Here is a 22,801-nt window from a genome sequence, read left to right on the forward strand (position 1 = left end):
AAAATTCAGGTTTTTTTTTTAAAACAATATCTGATTTCTTGCATAATGTTGGGCCTAAAATAGGACCCATACGAGAACATTGCAATGTTTACATAATGAGCTTTTAATAAATGTATATGCCCAATTACATTTAGTAATAAAAACTGGGAAGTTTAGCCTCTGATATTATTTTCAGACTTCTTTTCACCTAAAGATAATGCTTTCGCAGCATTGGTATTAACAGGTTTTGTCCTTTTATATGGTAGGAAGTATTTTTTTGTTTTGTTGCATGTTTTTAGTATTGCAACAATGATACTCTCTTTATTTATTTTTGAGCTTTGTTCAAGGATAAATCGATGAGACACTTAGCATATCCCTTTTGTTCAAATCTGTCACTGAGAAACAATGCATGCTTGTCAAACCGGCTTTCATTTGTACAATTCCTTTTGAGCCCATGGAATTGACTGTAGGGAATATTATCAATCCATCTTTTATCATGGCTGCTTGAAGGATGTAAATATGAATGGACATTAGTTTTAGTGCAAAGTATATTGTTTTCCACATGGTTCTCTAAATCTAGAAAGTGGCTTTTGGTTTAGTTGTTCTCACCACTGATTTTCAAATTAAAGTTATTATCATTAAGTGTACTTACAAAATCCAGAAGGGACCACTCATCTCCATCCCAGATAATCAGTATATCGTCAATGTATCTCCTCTACATTTTAAGTTGTGGAGGAGATAGGTTATCCACACATAGGGACACCCACCACCCCATATACAAGTTTGCGAATGAGGGGGCAAAGTGAGTACCCATTGCAGTACCCATGATCTATAAATAATAATCTTATTCAAACATTAAATAATTGTGACTTCAAATAAACTGAATAGATCTCAGAATAAAGTCTATTTGTTATTTATCTCCAACAAATGTTGAAATCGTTTTACAACCTATCTCATAGGGAAAACTAGTATACAATGCTTGTAAATCAAGTGTAACCAGTCTATAGTTACCATCCCATGCAAACTCCTGCAGCAGTTGTAATACTGAGGTTGTATCCTGCAAGTGTGATGGAAGGGTTAAAACCATCGGTTGTAAATAAAAATCTAAATATTGTGATAAATTAGTAGTTAGTGAATTGATATCAGAAATTATAGGACAACCAAGTGGGTTGATTACTGATTTATGAATTGTGGGTATATGGTAGAAAATGGGTACTGTGGGTTTAGATATCCATAGGAAATCAAACTATTTAAGGTTCCTTTATCCTTAGCCTCATTTAGTAGTTCTTTAATTGATGATTCGAAATCCTTAGTGGTATCTGCCTTAAGTTTACAATATGAAGCTTGGACAATATCAATTCAGTTTCACATCTGTAGTCTCTTCTAGATTGTATAAATGAGTCCTCCGCCCTTATCCGCTTCTCGGAACACTATATCTGTGTTGGATTTAAGGCAGAGGTCTTCAACCTTTCAATGAAGAAGAGCAATTTTATTTAAAAAATTGTTCAAAATATTGCGAGTCGCAACACATGCATGCATATTAGACCACCACAAACACACACATATATACCGTACACACAGTAATAGATATATACTATATAAGCATTAACATTAACTCCTGCACTGTCCCACACCGGGCCTCTCATACCGTCGTCACAGAGAGCCCCGGTGTGGTACAGTGTAGGTGGCAGACAGGAGCTGGGGACATGCACGGCAGGCAACAAGAGGGTCGACCAGCGCTGGCAGCCCCCCCCCCCCCCCCCCCAGCCACCGGCAGCACCTTGAGGGAGAGAGGCAGCTGCTGGGGAGCGTCAACCTGCGGATGGAGGAGAGCTGCATGTAGGTTTTGGAAGAGCCACAGGTTGCTTACCCCTGATCTAAGGGCTTTTAGGGTTTGTTTCTCTCTATGATCTAAATTCAGAGAGGTCGTGCTTTCTTACACAATTTTAGAAGGTAATGTTAAACCAGTTCCCAAAGAGATCTACAGTACATATTGTCATTTTGCAAAATGAGGAAAGAACACAGATTTGGGTTTAAAACCGCCATGTTTAAAAGTGACATTAGTAAATAGGGTTTTCTTCGCTTTCTTTAAGAAGATCCTCCAGGTCCGTAAAGACTTCTTCATCCAGTGAATCATCAATGTAATCGTCACCAAACGGTACTCTACTTCCCATTATATTTGGATAGTTAGTAGTACCATCAATGTCTCTGTGTATAGACAATTTTCTGATGTATTTTTAGAGATCAATATAAAGATCAAATAATTTGGACAATTGGTGGTGGAAGAGGAGGGTCCCTTTTTGAGAACATCAAACAGGTATTTGTTAATTTTCAGGGAAGATAGGTTAAAGATACCATTATCTGTTAATACCTTTGGCTCTGTTTCGATCTTTGCTTTGGTGGACTTTCCCCCACCTCTCTTACCTCTTCTGAATAGGACCTTTTTCTTATTGAGTGGTTGACTGCCAATGTTGATTGGGGATTGTCTAGGTCCTAGTTTATTCTTATTTGTCTTCCATTTGCCATCCTCTGAAAATAAGTTGGATTAGTATTCAGCATAATTGAGTGGCGATGTTTCCACCAGCACAGCGAAGTTAATTTGACGGACTCGCATATCAGACTGCTTGCCAATTAGAGGATGTGACTACAAGTAACACAGAGCACAGAGGGGTGGGAACTTACCCTTTGAAAAAGCGACAGGCAAAACGTACGTCAGGGTAAGCGTCACGTGATGTCATGCATTGTGCGACACGCACTCTTTTGATCGCAGACACTGGGAGCCGGCACTGATACACAGAGGCCACACTACAGTACTCCTGACTCCCCATTTTCAAGTATCTTTAGCATCAGGTACTCCACGGTGTCAGGACCGTACCTAGGGACAATTCAGCCTAAGTTGTTAGCTCTACCTCTCCCTCGCCCCTGCCCCTACCTTACCTTTACCATAGGGTTATGTATGTAGGGCAAGTATTTTGATTAAACTGGTTGTTCTCTGACACTTACCTGAGGTTTATCATTACTTGATCTCCCCCTATATGGAGGTGGCCTGCTATAAGGTACCACAAATGTAGAGGAGCTCATACCGAGCAGCATTTGTAACTACACGCTACTTTGCACCCCTCTTTCACTTAACATTTTGAGCAGTAAATATATTGCAGTGTGCGTACCATCAATAGGCACTATCCTCTCTACCTGGTGCCTCACGAGCAGTAGCTTATTGTGTTCCTCTGTATACAGCCACCAGTGTAATTAGGTGAGCAGACCACTATTTTGTGTCAAGATACACTACCAGACCACTATTAGGTGGGGTTTACAAGACACTATGCCTTTAGTGGTTTTCAGTGATAAGTTGCACCAACCCCTATCCTGGCACTGTGGGCACCATGTATAGGGTCATTTCTACGACCACCCTACCCCATGGCCACGTCCTTTTCACATTAGTCATATATTGACTTAAAATGTGTTTATATCATCATAGATGCCCATTAGCCGTCTTATATAGACTTCTTTTTTCTGTGATTTGATCATAGACGGAGTACGTATATACTGAGATTATTGATCTATTCTCTACTCACTGGGGTCAGTCTGGTTCCCAGCCCTAGAGAAACCCATTACCCTATACATCCTCATTCCTGATATATTAACTCAGCCTATTATTGACCAATATGCCCGAGTAGTTTGGGCAACTGAGTGCACGTAATCTGGGACATTCCTGCCTATCTCCCCACTATAGGAGACACCTCTTTTACAAGGTTTTTCTTTGCATCAATTATGTTTTCCCTAGTGCATCGACCCTAACTTCCACTGTGAATTCAAGGTTGAGCTGGTATCACATCTCAGTTTTGTTTGTCTATTACTCCTTGAGCTATCATTAGCATAGGTGTATCACCCTAGTAAAACTCAATATATACTTGCTCTACCCCATTGACAAGTACTGTTTTGGAGTATGGAAATCAGCTTGACTTTTTTCCATTGTAATTATTGCCTCTAATTGATGGATGGGTTAGGAGCACATTTTATAATCCTACATTTCAGGCCACTCCTGAAAAGGTTATTTGTCTTGGTGATGTTGCAAGCTATCTTCCTAGAGCCAATTTTTCCTCCCATGGTATGAGTCATAGACTTTTCGTGTAAATCCGTACCCATCCTGGAAATGTATTTTTTTTAACTCCTTTAACCCCTTCTCTACCATGGGAATTTAAAAAATGTTGGCAATAACAATGTCAAACCATGATCTGCGTCTCAGTTTTCTGACATAGCCTAGTAAACCATTTGGTGATGGTGCCAAATGGATATTGGGTCATGTGACTGCAGAAATCTCACTTAATATGCAAAATATATTCAATTTTTTTTTATTCTTTGCAAAGCCGTACAGTATGTAACATAGCCCTTCACAAGTTCTCTGAATGGGCCATTTTATGCCCCAAATAACTGTCTACTTTTGTCTACTCCAAGAAAATATAACATTCAATACATTTCCTTTTTTTGTTAGTTGATGTTTTTATATGAGAAAATGGTGGTGGGTCCCAAAGTAGCATTACACAGAGTTTGACGTACTGCTATTTTCTCATTCAATTACAATAACTAAACAATTATGTACCCAAACACAAGCTATATTTTCTGAAAGTAGACAATCAGAGGTATCCAGTGATGGGTCACTGTGAACTGTCATACAAAAGGCTGTGTATATAAATGGCACCATTCTGTGAAAGATGCAATTAAATATGTGTTAGATCCTTTCCCGCCAGAGTAGTGTGCACTTTGGCACCCTCCCCCTCGAAGGCAGAGTTGTATTCTTACAAATATGATAATATCCTAAATGAGAGAGGGCACTACCAATGTCAATCAAAGGTAACCCCATGTTTGTGCAAATAAATAAGTGTCTGCGGGATCTTAGGAAATTGACCAATTTAACCAAAATGAAAAGGCAAATGTATATGCAACAAACGATTTTATTCAAACACATGTTTACAGATAAAATACCCTAGATTGCCAAATACGTTGCCCTCATCAATTGTACTTGTATATTTGTAAGAACAAAATTAGGTTTTTCAGCCCTTGTCATTGTGATCGCCCCCCCAAAAAACAAATAACTGATATTTTGAAGAATAGTGCATGTTTACAAACGTTTAAAGCAAACCGCACACACAACCCTCGGATGAAAATAGTGACTCCCCCTCTTAATGTTTGAGGTTACCCACATGATCCGAATATTTGATAATTTCATTGGGTGACAATTGAAGTATCGCCCTCCTACCACACATAGCATGCAAGGGTTTACTAAGGTAACCCAAAAAAATCAAACTGCGCATTGATCCTCTTTTGGGGGTTACCCTGGCAATACGATCTTTAGAACTGGTGATAGTAATGTGTTCTCCCTTGTCACATACGGCACACCCGTGAGCACGTGAGCTGCATATGGGTGTCACGGGAGATTTCTGCAGTCAAGACTAATGGCCCATCGGATTAACACAGCAGGGGTCCCTGCATTTGAATGGGACACACTGTGTGAATCCTACTGGGATGCGAGTCCCATTCAAACCCAGGGACCCCTGCTGTGTTAATCCGATGGGCCATTACAGCCTTCTGTGGACAATCTCATGAGTTACTGTGAGATGGTCACAGATTTTCAGAGGCAAGTGGTCTAAAACAGGCAGCTGCATCGGTAGGTGTTTGCAATATGACCCAGCCCCTGATTGGTGGGGGAAAGTGCAACACCAAACACAGGGAAGAGCTCAGAGCTTGGGAAAAGACCTTGTGGTCTGAAAAGTACGTCGCTTTGGAGTTTTTGTGATTGCCTGATGATTTTCTAAGATTAAATAACTATTTTTCTATTTTGAGTGTGCTGCGGACCTTGTTTTTCTGTATATCTAACAGACCGGTTGGTGTTCCCTGTCTATCTGCTAGCACCGGATTTCTGCTAAGTATATTATACTCATTTTGTGGGTATGGTTTTTTGTTTGGTTGTGTGCACCCAGTATCAGTTTTTGTATATATATATTTTGCTATATGCAATACGGTGTAGGTTTCTTGTTGCCTTTTTAACTCATTTAAAACCAGAGACAGAACATGAAACACAGACAGAGCTCAGTGCTACATCCAATGAAACTTATACAGGGTACAGTGCCTTAATATATATATATATATATATATATATATATATATATACATATATATATATCTTTTAAATAAAATGGTCTTTTAGTTTAACTCTTTGGCCAAAGTGTTGTAAGCCCTTGAGCCCCTACACGGCAGACCACATCTCAAGGGTACCTAACACTAATATAAATTCTTAATAACCTCTGCATTACCAGGAAGAATGATTTATAATAAATCTGTCAAAATTAGTTGCATAGTTCTAAGTCTGATTGAAGCTCTTATTAACCTGTACATTAACAGGAAAAGCATGCTGTATTAGATTTGTTACAATCATACTGCAAGCAAGCAAGTTCCTCTGAGGTGGGAGATGCAATGGAGTGAGCTTTTAACCATTTGAAAGTGGGAGGGGGTGAGCTTCAAACTAGGGAGGAAGAGCCACCCTCCAATCAGCCAAGGATTGTAAAACATACAGGACACCTACAAGCTCATATTGAACCCCCAAAATAACCACAACATATATATATAAGCGTATTAGTGTCACAGGGTAGGGCTACTGAGCATGGCAATATATATTTAAAACCAGAGACAGAACATGAAACACAGACAGAGTTCAGTGCTACATCCAATGAAACGTATACATGGTACAGTGCCTAAATATATATATATATATATATAGACAGTGCTTGACAAATCACCCAAAAATCCACTCGCCGAACCAAAAAATCTACTCGCCACCTAGCCCCGCCCATAGCCACGCCCCTAGTCCCGCCCCCCAAAATTACAATTAGCCCTCGTTAGGTGTGTGTGTGTGACTAGTTTCCTGCACCCATTAACCAGTGTCTGGATGCCCCCGCTTCACAATATCTAAAGCAGCAATCCCGCCTGGGATCTTACCTGATCCACAGTCCCTCAATGTCCAGGTACCCGCATTCCCGCAATGTTATATGTTGGAGGGGAGGTGTTCCCTACCTGTCTTCTGGGTTAGGGGGGATTCCGATTGTCTCCCGCGTGAAGCTTGAGTGTAGGTATATTTCAATTAAGATATATAGGGTAAACTTAGATATCCAGATCCAGAGTGTGGGAGACAGAAAGAGAGAGAAGAGAGGAAGAGAGAAGAGAGAGAGAAGAGAGAGAGATAGTGAGAGGCACACAGATAGAGGGGAGAGAGGGGCGAGAGAGACAGAGAGAGGGGCGAGAGAGACAGAGAGGGGCGAGAAGGGCGAGAGGGAGTGGCGAGAAAAAGAGAGAGGGGCGAGAGACACAGAGAGAGACACAGAGAGAGAGATGAGAGACAGGGAGACGAGAGACAGAGAGAGACACAGAGAGAGACGAGAGACAGGGAGACGAGAGACAGAGAGACGAGAGACGGGAGAGAGAGACGAGAGACGTGAGAGAGAGGGGAGAGAGACAGAGAGGGGGGAGAGAGACAGAGAGAGGGGGGAGAGAGACAGAGATGGGGGAGAGAGACAGAGAGGGGGGAGAGAGACAGAGAGGGGGGAGAGAGACAGAGAGGGGGGAGAGAGACAGAGAGGGGGAGAGAGACAGAGACAGGGGAGAGAGACAGAGACAGGGGAGAGAGACAGAGACAGGGGAGAGAGATACGGAAGAGGGGAGAGAGAGAGACGGAAGAGGGGAGAGAGAGAGACGGAAGAGAGGAGAGAGAGAGACGGAAGAGGGGAGAGAGGGGGGGAGAGAGAGACAGAGTTCGGAGAGAGAGACAGAGGAGGCGACTGACTGATTGGGGGGGTGACCGACTGGGGTTATTGGGTGGGGAGGGGCTGACCGACTGGAGAATTAGGTAGTGAGGGGGTGACAGACTGGGTGACTGACTGACTAGATGGGGGGGGTGACTGATTGGGGGGTACCTCTGGTGTCCTGCACAACCACATACCCACTCTCTCTCATACACACACTCTCTCTCTCATACACACACTCTCTCTCTCATATACACACACACACACACACACACACACACACACACACTCATACACACACACTCATACACACACACACACACACACACACACACACACACACACACACACACACACACACACACACACACACACACACACTCCCATACACACACTCACACTCTCCCATACACACACACTCTCCCATACACACACACTCTCCCATACACACAAACTCTCCAATTCACACACACTCTCCCATACACACACACTCTCCCATACACATACACACACACACTCTCCCACACACAAACACACTCTCCCACACACACTCTCCCATACACACACACACACACACACACACACACACACACACACACACACACACACACACACACACACACACACACACACACACACACACACACTTCCATACACACACTCTTCCATACACACACTCTCTCATACACACACTCTCACATACACACACACACCCCCATACACACACACTCTCCCACACACACTCACACACACACTCTCCCACACACACTCCCATACACACACACTCTCCCATACACACTCACTCTCCCATACACACACTCTCCCATACACACACACACACACACACACACACACACACACACACACACACACACACACACACACACACACACACACACACACACACACACACACACACTCCCATACACACACACACTCTCCCATACACACTCCCATACACACACACACTCTCCCATACACACTCCCATACACACACTCACACACACACTCTCCCACACACACATACACACTCCCATACACACACACTCTCCCATACACACACACACTCCCATACACACACACACTCTCCCATACACACACACACTCTCCCATACACACACACACACGGGGGGGGTGAGGAAGAGAGGAAAGGCTGCAACAAGCAGCATCACTGCCCGCGCGCCAATCCCCCACCTTGCGCGGGCAGCAAGAGCGCTGGGGACAGAGGGGGGTACGGAACACCCTCACTACCACCTCCCGTCCGGCGGGCAGCGGGAGCGCCGGGGACGGAGAGGAGCGCCGGAGACGAGCACCCCGCCTCGCTGGGACGAGCACTGGAACGGGGAGGAGCATCCCCGCACCCACTTCCCGCCCGGCGGGCATCGGGAGCGCAGGGATGGAATAGCACCTCTACTAGCACCTCCCGCCTCGCGGGGACGAGCGACGGGCAGGAGCATCCCAGCTACCACCTCCCACCCGGCGGGCAGCGGGAGCGCGGGGATGGAGAGAAGCACCTCCACTACCACCTCCCGCCTCGCGGGGACGCGCACCAGGGACGAGCATCCCCGCTCCCACCTCCCACTCGGCGGGCAGCTGGTGCGCGGGGACAGAGGATCACCTCCACTACCACCTCCCGCCTCAATTGCTGGATTTGTAAAAAAAAAATAAATAATAATAAATAAAAAAAAGACATGTGAATGTGCTCACAAGTAATATTTTTATATGATATATATATATATATATATATACACATACATACATACAGTACACACAGACATAAATACGTGTGTGTGTGTGTATGTATATATAATATATATATATATATATATACAGGCAGTCCTCGGTTATCCGACACAATGCGTTACTCAAAATGGCGTTGTAAAGTGAAACGTTGTAAAGCGAAACATGTTTTCCCATAGGAACACTGTTTAAATGAAAGGTGAAGTTCCTGAAGGCATTTTTAACACTAAAATACACCAAATATTTTATGCAGGCAATAAGATATGCAGCACACACATAAATTATATAGTGTATATACTGTATTCTATATATAATATAACATAATAAATAATATATTATATAGTATAATATAATATTATATAGTATAATATTATATATATACGCTCTTACGACGCTTTGCAACGTTGTGTATGTGTACACACATAGACAACGTTGCAAAGCGTCGTAAGAGCGTTGGATAAGCCGTTTTGGCGTTGTAAAAATGAACATAGGTATGCATTGCATAGCGTTGGATAAGCCATTCGTTCTAAAGCGAAGCGTTGTAAAAAAGAACATAGGTATGCATTGCATAGCGTTGGATAAGCCATTCGTTCTAAAGCGAAGCGTTGTAAAAAAGAACATAGGTATGCATTGCATAGCGTTGGATAAGCCATTCATTGTAAAGCGAAGTGTTGTAAAACGAGGACTGCCTGTACTGGACAAACACGGCTATTTACGTTTTGTTATATATACACACACACACACACACACACAATGGGCGCATGAATGGGGGCTATGGAAACAGGTGGGCACACCACAATCAGTATGAAAAATCTCTCGTGTGTATGTGTTACTAAGTAATAAATTCCAGGTAGACAACATTAAACATATAAAATTGAATAGGTTACTCACAAATGGGTTTGAATATAATAAGAAGAGAAGGTAATGAATAGCATACAAATACAAGTATAACAAATATTGTAAATATAAAGATAAGAAATTACAATGAAGAAATATGTTACACAGAAAATGTATAAAATTAAACAAATAAAACTACAAATTAAGACAAAAATAATATGGCAAACAAAAATTCAAAAGACCAATGTCCAATGTCTGAATGAGTCAGATTAGAATGAGTAAAATCACTATTGTCTACAGTAAGTCCTAGTGGTCGCAGTGATGCTGCTTGTACTGTATGAAGGAAGTCCTCTACTTCCTGGTTACTGTAACTATTCTGTAGTAGAGAAGCGCAAACAAGATGCACACATCATGTCAACTAAAGATAATACGTTTTAATGAATGTCATATAAAAGAATAACGAGCACCAATCAAGTGTGTGCAAATATAAAACTAACGCTTATATGGCAAGTATAATGTCCCTTGCAAAACCGTTTGTATCAGCATCTCTCCAGGCTCTGCAGGCTATGACCACGTCCTTTCCTCTACGGTTCCTCACTAGGAACAAACTTAATTCGTACCCATTTCGCAACTCTCCGTTGCTTTGTCAGGGTAGCCGATGGGGCTGCTCAATTTAAAGGGGAGAAGGCTCCCTTTTGTCTTCTCATTGGACACTCGGTTATACCTGATACTATTACGAGCATGTACACAACTACATTTAGGCTTTCATAAATGTACATACAGTTTTAACTTTATGCTGGCATTTCATATGTACACATTAGTAAGGTTATTGAGAGATCCTTATGGAAATATTAAAGATTGTAGGTATCGCTTTACATATCTAATGATGATATTAAAATCAATCTTTTAGAGATCCTTTGGGAAATATAGCGGTGAGTATATAGAACATTTAATAAAAAGTTAATAAAAGGTTCATAGACTATACATACTGTATGTATGTATGTGTATATACTGCATATACAGTTGTGTAAAAAGAAAATACACCCTCTTTGAATTCTATGGTTTTACATAGGACATAATAACAATCATCTGTTCCTTAGCAGGTCTTAAAATTAGGTAAATACAACCTCAGATGAACAACAACACATGACATATTACACTGTGTCATGATTTATTTAACAAAAATAAAGCCAAAATGAAGAAGACATGTGTGAAAAACTAAGTACACCCTTACTGCTTCCATAGGAATTAAGATGCTAAGTAGCAGACAGGTGCTGCTAATCAAATGCCCTTGATTAATTGATCATCAGCAAGTGTGACCACCTCTATAAAAGCCTAAGTTTTAGCAGTTTGATGGTCTTGAGCATTCAGGTGTGTGTTAACACAATGCCAAGGAGGAAATACATCAGCAATGATCTTAGAGAAGCAATTGTTGCTGCCCATCAATCTGGGAAGGGTTATAAGGCCATTTCCAAACAATTTAAAGTCCATCATTCTACAGTGAGAAAGATTATTCAAAAGTGGAAAACATTCAAGACAGTTGACAATCTTCCCAGGAGTGGACGTTCCAGCAAATTCACCCCAAGGTCAGACCGTGCAATGCTCAGAGAAATTGCAAAAAAAACAAGTTACATCTCAGACTCTACAGGCTTTAGTTAGCATGATAAATGTTAAAGTTCATGGCAGTACAATTAGAAAAAGACTGAACAAGTATGGTTTGTTTGGAAGGGTTGCCAGGAGAAAGTTTCTTCTCTCTATAAAGAACATGGCAACATGGCAGCACGGCTTAGGTTTGCAAAGTTGCATCTGAACAAGCCACAAGACTTCTGGAACAATGTCCTTTGACAGACGAGACCAAAGTGGAGATGTTTGGCCATAATGCCCAGCGCCACGTTTGGCGAAAACCAAACACAGAATATCAGCACAAACACCTCATACCAACTGTCAAGCACGGTGGTGGAGGGGTGATGATTTTGGCTTGTTTTGCAGCCACAGGACCTGGGAACCTTGCAGTCTTTGAGTCGACCATGAACTCCTCTGTATACCAACGTATTATAGAGTCAAATGTGAGGCCATCTGTCCGACAGCTAAAGCTTGGCCGAAATTGGGACAATGATCCCAAGCACACCAGCAAATCTACAACAGAATGGCTGAAAAAGAAAAGAATCAAGGTGTTGCAATGGCCCAGTCAAAGTCCAGACCTCAACCCGATTGAAATGCTGTGGCTGGACCTTGAGAGAGCTGTGCATAAATAAATGCCCACAAACCTCAATGATCTGAAGCAACGTTGTAAAGAAGAGTGGGCCAAAATTCCTCCACAACGATGTGAGAGACTGATAAAGTCATACAGAAAACGATTACTTCAAGTTATTGCTGCTAAAGGTGGTTCTACAAGCTATTGAATCATAAGGTATACTTAGTTTTTCACACATGGCTTCTCCATTTTGGCTTTATTTTTGTTAAATAAATCATGACACGGTGTAATATGTCATGTGTTGTTCATCTAAGGTTATATTTATCTAATTTTAAGACCTGCTAAGCAACAGATGATTGTCTGCCCACTGCCCACAATTTTCAATTTGGCCCAGTATCCGAAGAGGAGATTACACAAGCGCTCATCAAATTAAAACTAAGCAACCAATGTGGACCTGAGTTACTGCAATCTAAGGTCCTAAGATTTGGTGCCCCAGCCATTTCCAAACCGCTTGCTTCCCTGATCAACTCTATTTTGTCTGCAGGCCATATCCCTAAGATCTGGAAAACTGCCAGAGTTGTCCCAATCTTCAAAAGTGGGGACAAAAACACTGTCTCATACTCCAGGCCAATCTCTCTTCTCCCAATACTATCCAAAGTCATGGAAAAATGTATCCACTCCCAATTAAGCAATTACTATACCAAGACAAATTTCCATAGCCAATTCCAATCTGGCTTTTGCCCCAAACACTTCACCGTAACTACCCTGCTAAAAGTTTGCAATTAAATCCAGTGTGGAATGGAACGGGGACAACTCACTGGGGCAATATTCCTTGATTTTGCAAAAGCTTTTGATACAGTTGATCATGCTATCCTGCTTAACAAACTCTAGAGCTCTGGAATTAGGAAGCATGCTTTAAACTGGTTTCAGTCCTACCAATCAGGTAGATCCCAACATCTGTCCATCTCAGGCTCTAACTCCAACCCAATGGATATCACCTGTGGTGTCCCGCAAGGCTCTGTTCTGGTGCACCTACTCTTCTCAGTGTTCATCAATGATATTCCCACAGCTTGTAAGGAAGCTTCAATACACATGTATGCAGATGACACAATCCTATATGCACACAGCCATAGCCTCTCCGACCTTCAACACATATTTCAGTCTGACTTTTTGAGACTCGAAAATTGGATTTCCCAAAACAAACTGTTTTTAAACACTGACAAGACTGTAACAATGGTATTTGGGACCAAGACCACATTTTTAAAGCTTCCAGTGACTAAGCGCCAGGTCAGAACCAACGCTAACACCACCCTAACTCTTTTTACTAGTTTTAAATACCTGGCATATGGTTTGACTCCCACTTAACATTCGGGATGCACATTGATACCCTGCCATCCAAAACCAATGGCAAACTTGGTGTACTTTACAGAAACAAATCCTCCCTAAGTCTGCTGGTCAGAAAGCGTATTGCACAGCAGATGCTAATGCCAATTATAGACTACGGAGACATAGTATATAGTACAGCACCCCAAACCCACTTTAGCAAACTAGACACACTCTACAATTCAATATGCCATTTTGTTCTCCAATGCAACTACAACACACATCACTGCGAAATGCTCAAAGAACTAGATTGGTCATCACTTGAGTCTAGGCGCAAAGTTCATCTTTCCTGTCTTGCCTTCAAATTCTTTCTGGGCAAGCTACCCATCTATCTGAACAAGCTCCTCACCCCTACCACATGCAGCACTTATCATCTGAGATCTGACTCCAAAAGAATGTTCATGGTCCCAAAGCTCAACAAAGTATCCGCCCGCTCCTCCTTCTCTTATTGTGCACCACAAAACTGGAACAATCTACCGGAGACTCTCACATCCACCACCAGTTTAAGTTATTTCAAATCTAAGGCTGTCTCACATTTTAATCTAGCCTGTAACTGTTACATACGCTTATAATATATATTTTCTTTCTGTGCATGCAATGTCTTGTATATAATGTATACCCTGTTCACTTATGTAACTGTATTTGTAACCATGTATTATTTGTCTTAACTCTGTGCCCAGGACATACTTGAAAACGAGAGGTAACTCTCAATGTATTACTTCCTGGTAAAATATTTTATAAATTAAAATAAATAAATAAATTGTTATTATGTCCTGATATGTAAAACCATAGAATTCAAAGCGGGTGTACTTTCTTTTTCACACAATTGTACATATAGGTGTATCAGTAAGTTATCGGGAGCAAAAAATAAACTTGAATATTGTCTTCCTCTGCAGATCCAACTGATCGCTTTTTTTTCTCCAACGCGCTGTTCAGTGACTACAGCAGTGATAGTTCACCTTTGGCTATGGGTGCATCTGATCTTTCTATGCTCCCTCACGTTGCAGACCTTGTTAGTTATAGCATACAGAAGGTTATTGCATTTGCAAAGCAGATACCTGGATTCAGGTGAGAATTGAACTTCTTTGATATTTTCTCATTTTACTTTTTTTAATTTTTTATCCCAGATTAGAGATATAAAGTAAACAAACGTATTCTACATTTTCACATTTTTACATTTAAAGAAAACGAAAGCTTCAAATACTGTAAGTGAAACGAACTATTAGAACACAACAAAAAATTATTTTGAATTATAGGCTAAAGCTGGTAAATTCAGGGCATTATTGAAATCCCTGTTCTCTGATTGGTTAAAATTCCGGGCATTATCCAATCAGTAATGGCCCGGAATTTTTGGCAGCTTGCCAAGTTTTTCAGCCAATCAGCTTTCAGGTTTCATTCACAAAGAGTGAAATTTGCACTTAGACAGGGGAGGTGATTGGACAGAAGGCACCAGCAAGGCGCTGACTCCTCCCCCACCCTGTCTGCAGAGAGCTCCGCACAGGAGAGTGAGGGGAAAGGTTTTTGTGTTTGTTTTGTGGGGTTAAAGGGGGCAGCAGAGTGTTTTATTAATGTCTGTTGGTGTGTTTTGTGGATGTAGAGCGGGCAGCAGAGTCTTGTTGGTATGTTTCTGCTGTGTGTGTTTTGTTCTTATAGAGGGGAGGCTGCAGTGTGTGTGGCTTCAGTGTGTGTTTTGGGGGTGGAGGAGGGGTGCAGAGTGTTTAGTTGGTGTGTGTCTGCAGTGTGTGGGTTTACTGGGGGCTGCAGTGGGTGAAGCGGGGGGGGGGCTGCTGGTGAGTGTTTTGTGGATGTAGAGGTGGCAGCAGTCTGTTTTGTTGATTTGTGTGTCTCTGCAGTGTTTGTTTTGTGGGTGGAGAAGGGGTGCAGAGTGTTTTGTGTGTGTGTGTGTCTGCAGTGTGTGGGTTTACATGGGGGCTGCAGTGGGTGTAGAGGGGGGCTGCTGATGTGTGTTTTATGGATGTAGAGGGGGCAGCAATCTGTTTTGTTAGTGTGTGTGTCTGCAGTGTGTTTTGTGGGTGTAGAGGGGGTGCTGCCTTGTGTTGTGTATTGTGAGTGTAGAGGGTGGAGGAGGGCTGCAGTGTGTTTTGTGGGTGTAGAGGAGGGGGGCTGCACAGTGTGCAGGGGGGACTGCAGAGTGTGTTTGTGTATATAGGGGGGGGGGGGTTGCAGAGTGTGTGTGTGTGTGTGTGTGTGTGTGTGTGTGTGTGTGTGTGTGTGTGTGTGTGTGTGTGTTTGTGTGTGTGTGTGTGTGTGTGTGTGTGTGTGTGTGTGTGTGTATGTACAATTTACTTTTAATAAACTTGCAGTAAAAAAATAAGAATGTAGACAATCATGCTGATAAAAATTAATGACTACAAAAATGTAATCTTTTTTATGAAAAATTAAAAATAAGACTACATTTAGCCTATAATAGTAATAATCCCCTCAGAACAGGGCATTACTGGCCAATAATGCCCTGGCTGGGTTAAAGTCCCTCGGCTTCGCCTCTGGCCTTCAACTCTTCCAGCCAGGGCATTATTGGCCAGTAATGCCCTGTTCTTTAGGGATTATTACTTAAATATACATCATCTAAAAGAAACTTAAAATCACTTTTTAAACCTCCATTCCTGAGCACTATCATCCTCCCGCTGGAAAACGTCTGTTCTTTTTCATTACGTTTCTATTGTCATATGGAGTTGCCTATCTGGGCAATAAATGAATCCTTCACAGTATCATTGAATCTTTTCATTTACTACACCAATAATGATCCTGCAAAAGGTTAATAATGCTAAAACAAAAATGCCCTTCCCAATTATACTTTATTTTTCCATAAAATGTTGTTCTACTCATGTTGAGCGTCAAATTTTGTGTATGTGCAGAATCAAATACTTTTCTTGGAGGGATTGTATGTCCCACGTGCTTTGTGACTAAGGGGTTTAGGTTGGTTTAGTTTAATAGAACAATTGAAGAACAACATAAAAGCACAGTGAGGGTGCATTTACAGTAACTTGGAAACAAGAGTTCAGTGATGTTAAAGTAAGGTCTACATTTTATATTTTAAGTCAGTCTCTAACTTTTACTCAGCCACCTAGCACACTGGCCCGCTTATGTGTTTGGTAAAGGCTTATTCCCACACTGGCCCGCTTATGTGTTTGGTAAAGGCTTATTCCCACACTGACCCGCTTATGTGTTTGGTAAAGGCTTATTCCCACACTGACCCGCTTATGTGTTTGGTAAAGGCTTATTCCCACACTGGCCCGCTTATGTGTTTGGTTAAGGCTTATTCCCACACTTTCCCGCTTATGTGTTTGGTAAAGGCTTATTCCCACACCGGCCCGCTTATGTGTTTGGTAAAGGCTTATTCCCACACTGGCCCGCTTATGTGTTCGGTAAAGGCTTATTCCATCTTCAGTTAATAAATAATAAACCAGAGACTTGTGTGATGCACCACATGATATTGGTCCTTCAGATAACACAAGTCATCCCAGTATAACTCAGTCAGAGTTTTCATGGGATTCGGTGACAATGTTGGGGCAGTATGTCATAATATATCCAAACATATTACACCAGAGAGATCAGTGATACCCATTACAACTGCAGATAGATAAAGAAAGTCTCAGACGTGATTGTGTTTCTTGTTGTGCTTTTCAAATCAGGGACCTCTCTGCGGAAGATCAAATTGCCTTGTTGAAGTCCAGTGTGATTGAAGTGATAATGCTACGGTCTAATCAGTCATTTTCCATGGAAGATATGTCCTGGACATGTGGCAGTGAAGATTTTAAATACAAAGTAGATGATGTCACTCAAGGTAAGATACATCATTCAACACTCCATCTGTGTTAATCTTCGCTATTTAGAATACATTCCAGGTCCCCAAGAAAGTTTAGACATGCACCCCATAAGAAATTAATATGGAAGGTGAAGGGATTGTGTCCCCATTTTTCTTACACATAGGCTCAGATTCGTTGAGCTTTGTTAGACCCTGTAACATAACCTTAACCTCCGCTAACACCACCATCATGGTAATGCTGTATTCACTAAAGAAAGCAACGTGACATTAACTGAGGTTAACGTCACTTTAAAAGCATACTGTAGCTTTAGAAATAATGAACCTTGGTGAAAATAAGATGCAAAGGAGGCATTATCATAAGAATACCATAATCATTAAGTAGTACCCTAGCCCCCTACTGATTTTTTTTATCCCACATTTTTTTTTTTTTTTACAGGGTGGGAACTTGGGGGTCGTCCGGAGCTAAACGGTGCTATGTTTAGCTTCAGGGACCCCTTGGTTCCAGAGATACTTACCAAAAGTAAAGTTATGGAGTATAAATCTCCCTGCAGGGGAAACAAAATGGCTACCAAATCTACAGCCCACAGAAAACCACAACATCCTCAGTTGCGGCTTTCTATTGGACAGGTATTTAAAGTGCCTTTAAAATACAACAACTCAGTTCAGTTCCGGAGGCCCCCACCCCCATTCCCATATTGTAAGAGGTATTGGTGCCTTAGCCATTAGAATGCCCTAATGACGTACCATGTACATTATGGGCACTTGCTTGTGTTGTAATGCAGGGGTGCGCAAACTTTTCCACTGCACGCTCTGCCCCGCTGATCACGCCCCCCCACCCCCTTACTTTGGCTCAGCCGCGGAGTCATGTGACGTCACGTTGCCATGGCATCGCGGTGCTGGAAGCCAAGGTAAGTGAGTTACAGAGGTCTAGCCGTCCGCCAGCATTTAATTTAAATGCCTTGGGGGAGAGTGTCTGGCCTCTAACTGCCGCGCCCCGCCTGGGAAATCTCGCACCCCCCCCCCCCCCCCAGGTTGTGCACCCCTGTTCTAAAGGGTATTGGGCTGACAGCTCCGCAGTGGCCAGCCCATTCAAAACTTCCATTTCCACCATCTAGGCCAGCGGTGCGCAAACTGGGGGGCGCGCCCCCCTGGGGGGGCGCAAGATTGTTTAGGGGGGGCGCAGGAAGCAGCGGCGATTTTGCCAGGAACAGAGGGAAAAAAGCCGTCTGCAGCTGCAATTTTTCTTTTGGCCATTAGGTGGCGCTGTGCTGCGCTGCGCTGTGCTACAGTACACAGCAGCATCTCGTTGCTTCCTGCATCAGCGACATGGGGAGAGGGGGTGAGTGAGACTGGCACATGGGGGGAGTGAGACTGGGACATGGGGGGAGTGAGACTGGGACATGGGGGGAGTGAGACTGGGACATGGGGGGAGTGAGACTGGGACATGGGTGAGTGAGACTGGCACATGGGGGGAGTGAGACTGGGACATGGGGTGAGTGAGACTGGGACATGGGGGAGTGAGACTGGCACATGGGGGGAGTGAGACTGGGACATGGGGGGGGGGTGAGACTGGGACATGGGGGGGAGTGAGACTGGGACATGGGGGGGAGTGAGACTGGGACATGGGGGAGTAAGACTGGCACATGGGGGGGAGTGAGACTGGGACATGGGGGGGGAGTGAGACAGGGACATGGGGGGGGAGTGAGACTGGGACATGGGGGGGAGTGAGACTGGGACATGGGGTGAGTGAGACTGGCACATGGGGGGAGTGAGACTGGGACATGGGGGGGAGTGAGACTGGGACATGGGGGGGAGTGAGACTGGGACATGGGGGGGGAGTGAGACTGGGACATGGGGGAGTGAGACTGGCACATGGGGGGAGTGAGACTGGGACATGGGGGGGTGAGACTGGGACATGGGGGGGGGAGTGAGACTGGCACATGGGGGGAGTGAGACTGGGACATGGGGGGGAGTGAGACTGGGACATGGGGGGGAGTGAGACTGGGACATGGGGGGGGAGTGAGACTGGGACATGGGGAAGTGAGACTGGCACATGGGGGGGGAGTGAGACTGGCACATGGGGGGGGAGTGTGACTGGCACATGGGGGGGGGAGTGAGACTGGCACATGGGGGGGGGAGTGAGACTGGCACATGGGGGGGAGTGAGACTGGGACATGGGGGGGGAGTGAGACAGGGACATGGGGGGGGGAGTGAGACTGGGACATGGGGGGGAGTGAGACTGGGACATGGGGGGGGAGTGAGACTGGGACATGGGGGGGGAGTGAGACTGGGACATGGGGGGGGGGAGTGAGACTGGGACATGGTGGGGAGTGAGACTGGGACATGGGGGGGGGAGTGAGACTGGGACATGGGGGGGGGAGTGAGACTGGGACATGGGGGGGGAGTGAGACTGGGACATGGGGGGGGGAGTGAGACTGGGACATGGGGGGGAGTGAGACTAGGACATGGTGCGGGAGTGAGACTGGGACATGGGGCGGGAGTGAGACTGGGACATGGGGGGGGGGACTGGGACATGTGGGGGGGGACTGGGACATGTGGGGGGAGTGAGACTGGGACATGGGGGGGGGAGTGAGACTGGGACATGGGGGGGGAGTGAGACTGGGACATGGGGGGGTGGGAGAGTGAGACTGGGACATGGGGGAGTGAGTGTGAGACTGGGACATGGGGGAGTGAGTGTGAGACTGAGGCATGGGGAGGGTGTGAGTGATATGAGGGGGGTGAGAGTGTGAGATGGGGAGGGGGGTGAGAGTGAGTGTGACATGGGGAGGGGGGTGAAAGAGCTACATGGGGATGGGGATGAGAGAGACATTGGTGGGAGGGAGGGAGGGAGACACTGGCAGGAGAGAGAGAGACACACAATGGCTGGAGGGAGAGTGTGAGAGAGACACCGGGTGGAGGGAGAAACAATAGCTGGTTGGAGAGTGCAAGAGAGACACTGGGGGGAGGGAGAGGCAATGGCTGGAAGGAGAGTGAGAGACAATGGAGGGAGAGAGACACTAGGGGGAGGGAGAAAGAGAGAGAGACACACAGGGGGAGGGAAAGAGAGTGGGGGGAGACACTGAGGGGAGGGATAGAGAGGGACTGGAGGGGGAGTGTGAAATACAGGGAGTTGGAGAGACTGGGAGAGGAGTGTGAGACTGGAAGAGGGGAGAGAGTGAGAGACAATGGGGGGAGGGAGAAAGAGACACACACTGGGGGGAGGGAAAGAGAGTGGGGGGGGAGGGGGAGACACTGAGGGGAGGAATAGAGAGGGACTGGAGGGGGAGTGAGAAATACAGGGAGAGACTGGAAGAGGTTAGAGAGGTCCTGAGGTGTTCTAATGTGGCGGGAAGAGAGAGATTAATAATACAGCAGAAATGGGAACGCTATTAGACAAATATTATAATATTTATTTTTAAGTTATGTAATTTGTGCTATAAATACTTTTTTTGTAGACGCGTGGCGGGGGCGTTACAAAGCTGGTTCGCACTGACGTCATGCACTGCACATGCACTGACGTCATGTGATTTTGATTACATCAGGCAGGGGGGGCCCGAGAAATTTCATGGATGAAAAGGGGGGCTCGGCATAAAAAGTTTGCTCACCCCTGATCTAGGCAACAGTTGCGTTATTTTTAAAACCTGGTTGGTGCTGTGTTCAGGGTATATAAGCGTTTGAAATATTATGTGTCCAGGAGAATAAAATGGAGCTCTCCCCAGAGCCCAGTGCAGTCTAAAAGTTAGCATGGTAATATCAGATACTATAGATATAGAAAATCATGATTTTTAACACTACTAAAAACATAAGTGAGTTGTGAATTGATTATATTATAAACTGAAGGGTTACTTGTAAAAAGTCAGGAGAATCATATACACCAGTGGTGGGCAGCACATAATCTATTGCCATATATCTCTTCCTATTGCCCTTTATAGGCCTCCATACTTATATATATTGCCTCCATACAATTCCTCCTATTGCCCCATATAACTCTATCTCTGTGTTGATCTATTTCCCCCGTGTCTATGCAATGATCTCTCCCCCTTCTGTACAGTATGTGTACTGGTCTCACCCCCCCTCCCCACCCTGTAACTGTGTTGATCTCTCTCTTCTCCGCCCCCTGTTTGTGTGCTGATCTCTCTCCCATCTATGTTCTGTTCTCTCTAGACCCCCCACTTCTCCCTCCCCATCATTCCCTGCTCTGCCTGTAGCTCTGCACCTATCTCTTTGCCTCACTCACCATACGCTCCCACAACAGGGTGGAAGGGCAGAAGTGACTTGGGAGGCTGGAGTCCGCATGAGAAGTCCCAGCAGCCCGCATGTGGTCCACGGGCTGCCTGTTGCCCACCAGTGATGTAGACAGTGCTAGTGTCAGTCCTTTGTGACCATGGATGAATCACTTAAAAGGTGCAATCTCTAGTAGCTGACCAAAAGGCGATAAGGGAATAGCAATGATACAGATGTGAAATTGAAGCCAACAATATGGGTGTTCAGTTCTTACCCATTATTCAATATACTTGTAGCCCCATTTCTCTATGTCTAATGGAACTACACGGGTAACTACGCGTGCTGCTATACCTGTTTGCTCACAGGAGGCCTAAGCCTCCGCCTCAGGGAGCCTGGGGTGAGCTCTTTCTCCTTGCAGTGCAGCGCCTCCACCTATGACGGATCCCAGCGTTGGCAGGATAGCCCCTCACAGGAACCGATACACAGTAAAGAATAATACACCACACAATGTATATAACTAAGGTTTACTTTATACACCTACTAACGCATACAATAACGGCAATACTGTAACTGTAACCACAGTGTACACCCAATGACCCAACATATGGTGGTACCCCCAAAGTACTGAGGTGCCGTGGCACCAATACCCCTGGTGTCCTGTCCCAGCAATTCCCACCCAAATGTGAGGTAGTGCTGCCCCCTGTGTATGTAGGTGCACATTGGGTTCTGCTTGAAGCAGTGTGTTGGAGCAGGTCCCATGCAGCGGGGCCTCCGACAACAATTCACCTCGCTCCTAAGGGTTCCAATCCTCCTCGTGGGGTGAGCTCCAGCTGGAGTGTCTCACCCAAGTGTCCCGGAATACTA

At 44.4% G+C, this 22,801-nt stretch overlaps 1 protein-coding gene across 1 annotated transcript in view; it reads left to right on the forward strand.

Moving 5' to 3' along the window:
- Positions 1-22,801, forward strand: part of VDR (vitamin D receptor) — a 161,138-nt gene that overhangs the window by 126,019 nt on the left and 12,318 nt on the right. Inside the window, exons 6-7 of the mRNA XM_075591684.1 lie at positions 14,823-14,994; positions 17,580-17,731. Of these exons, the coding sequence (XP_075447799.1) occupies positions 14,823-14,994; positions 17,580-17,731 (324 nt within the window). The remainder of the gene's footprint in view (positions 1-14,822; positions 14,995-17,579; positions 17,732-22,801) is intronic.

Source organism: Ascaphus truei, chromosome 3 (genome assembly GCF_040206685.1).
Source record: "Ascaphus truei isolate aAscTru1 chromosome 3, aAscTru1.hap1, whole genome shotgun sequence".
NCBI classification, from domain to species: domain Eukaryota; kingdom Metazoa; phylum Chordata; class Amphibia; order Anura; family Ascaphidae; genus Ascaphus; species Ascaphus truei.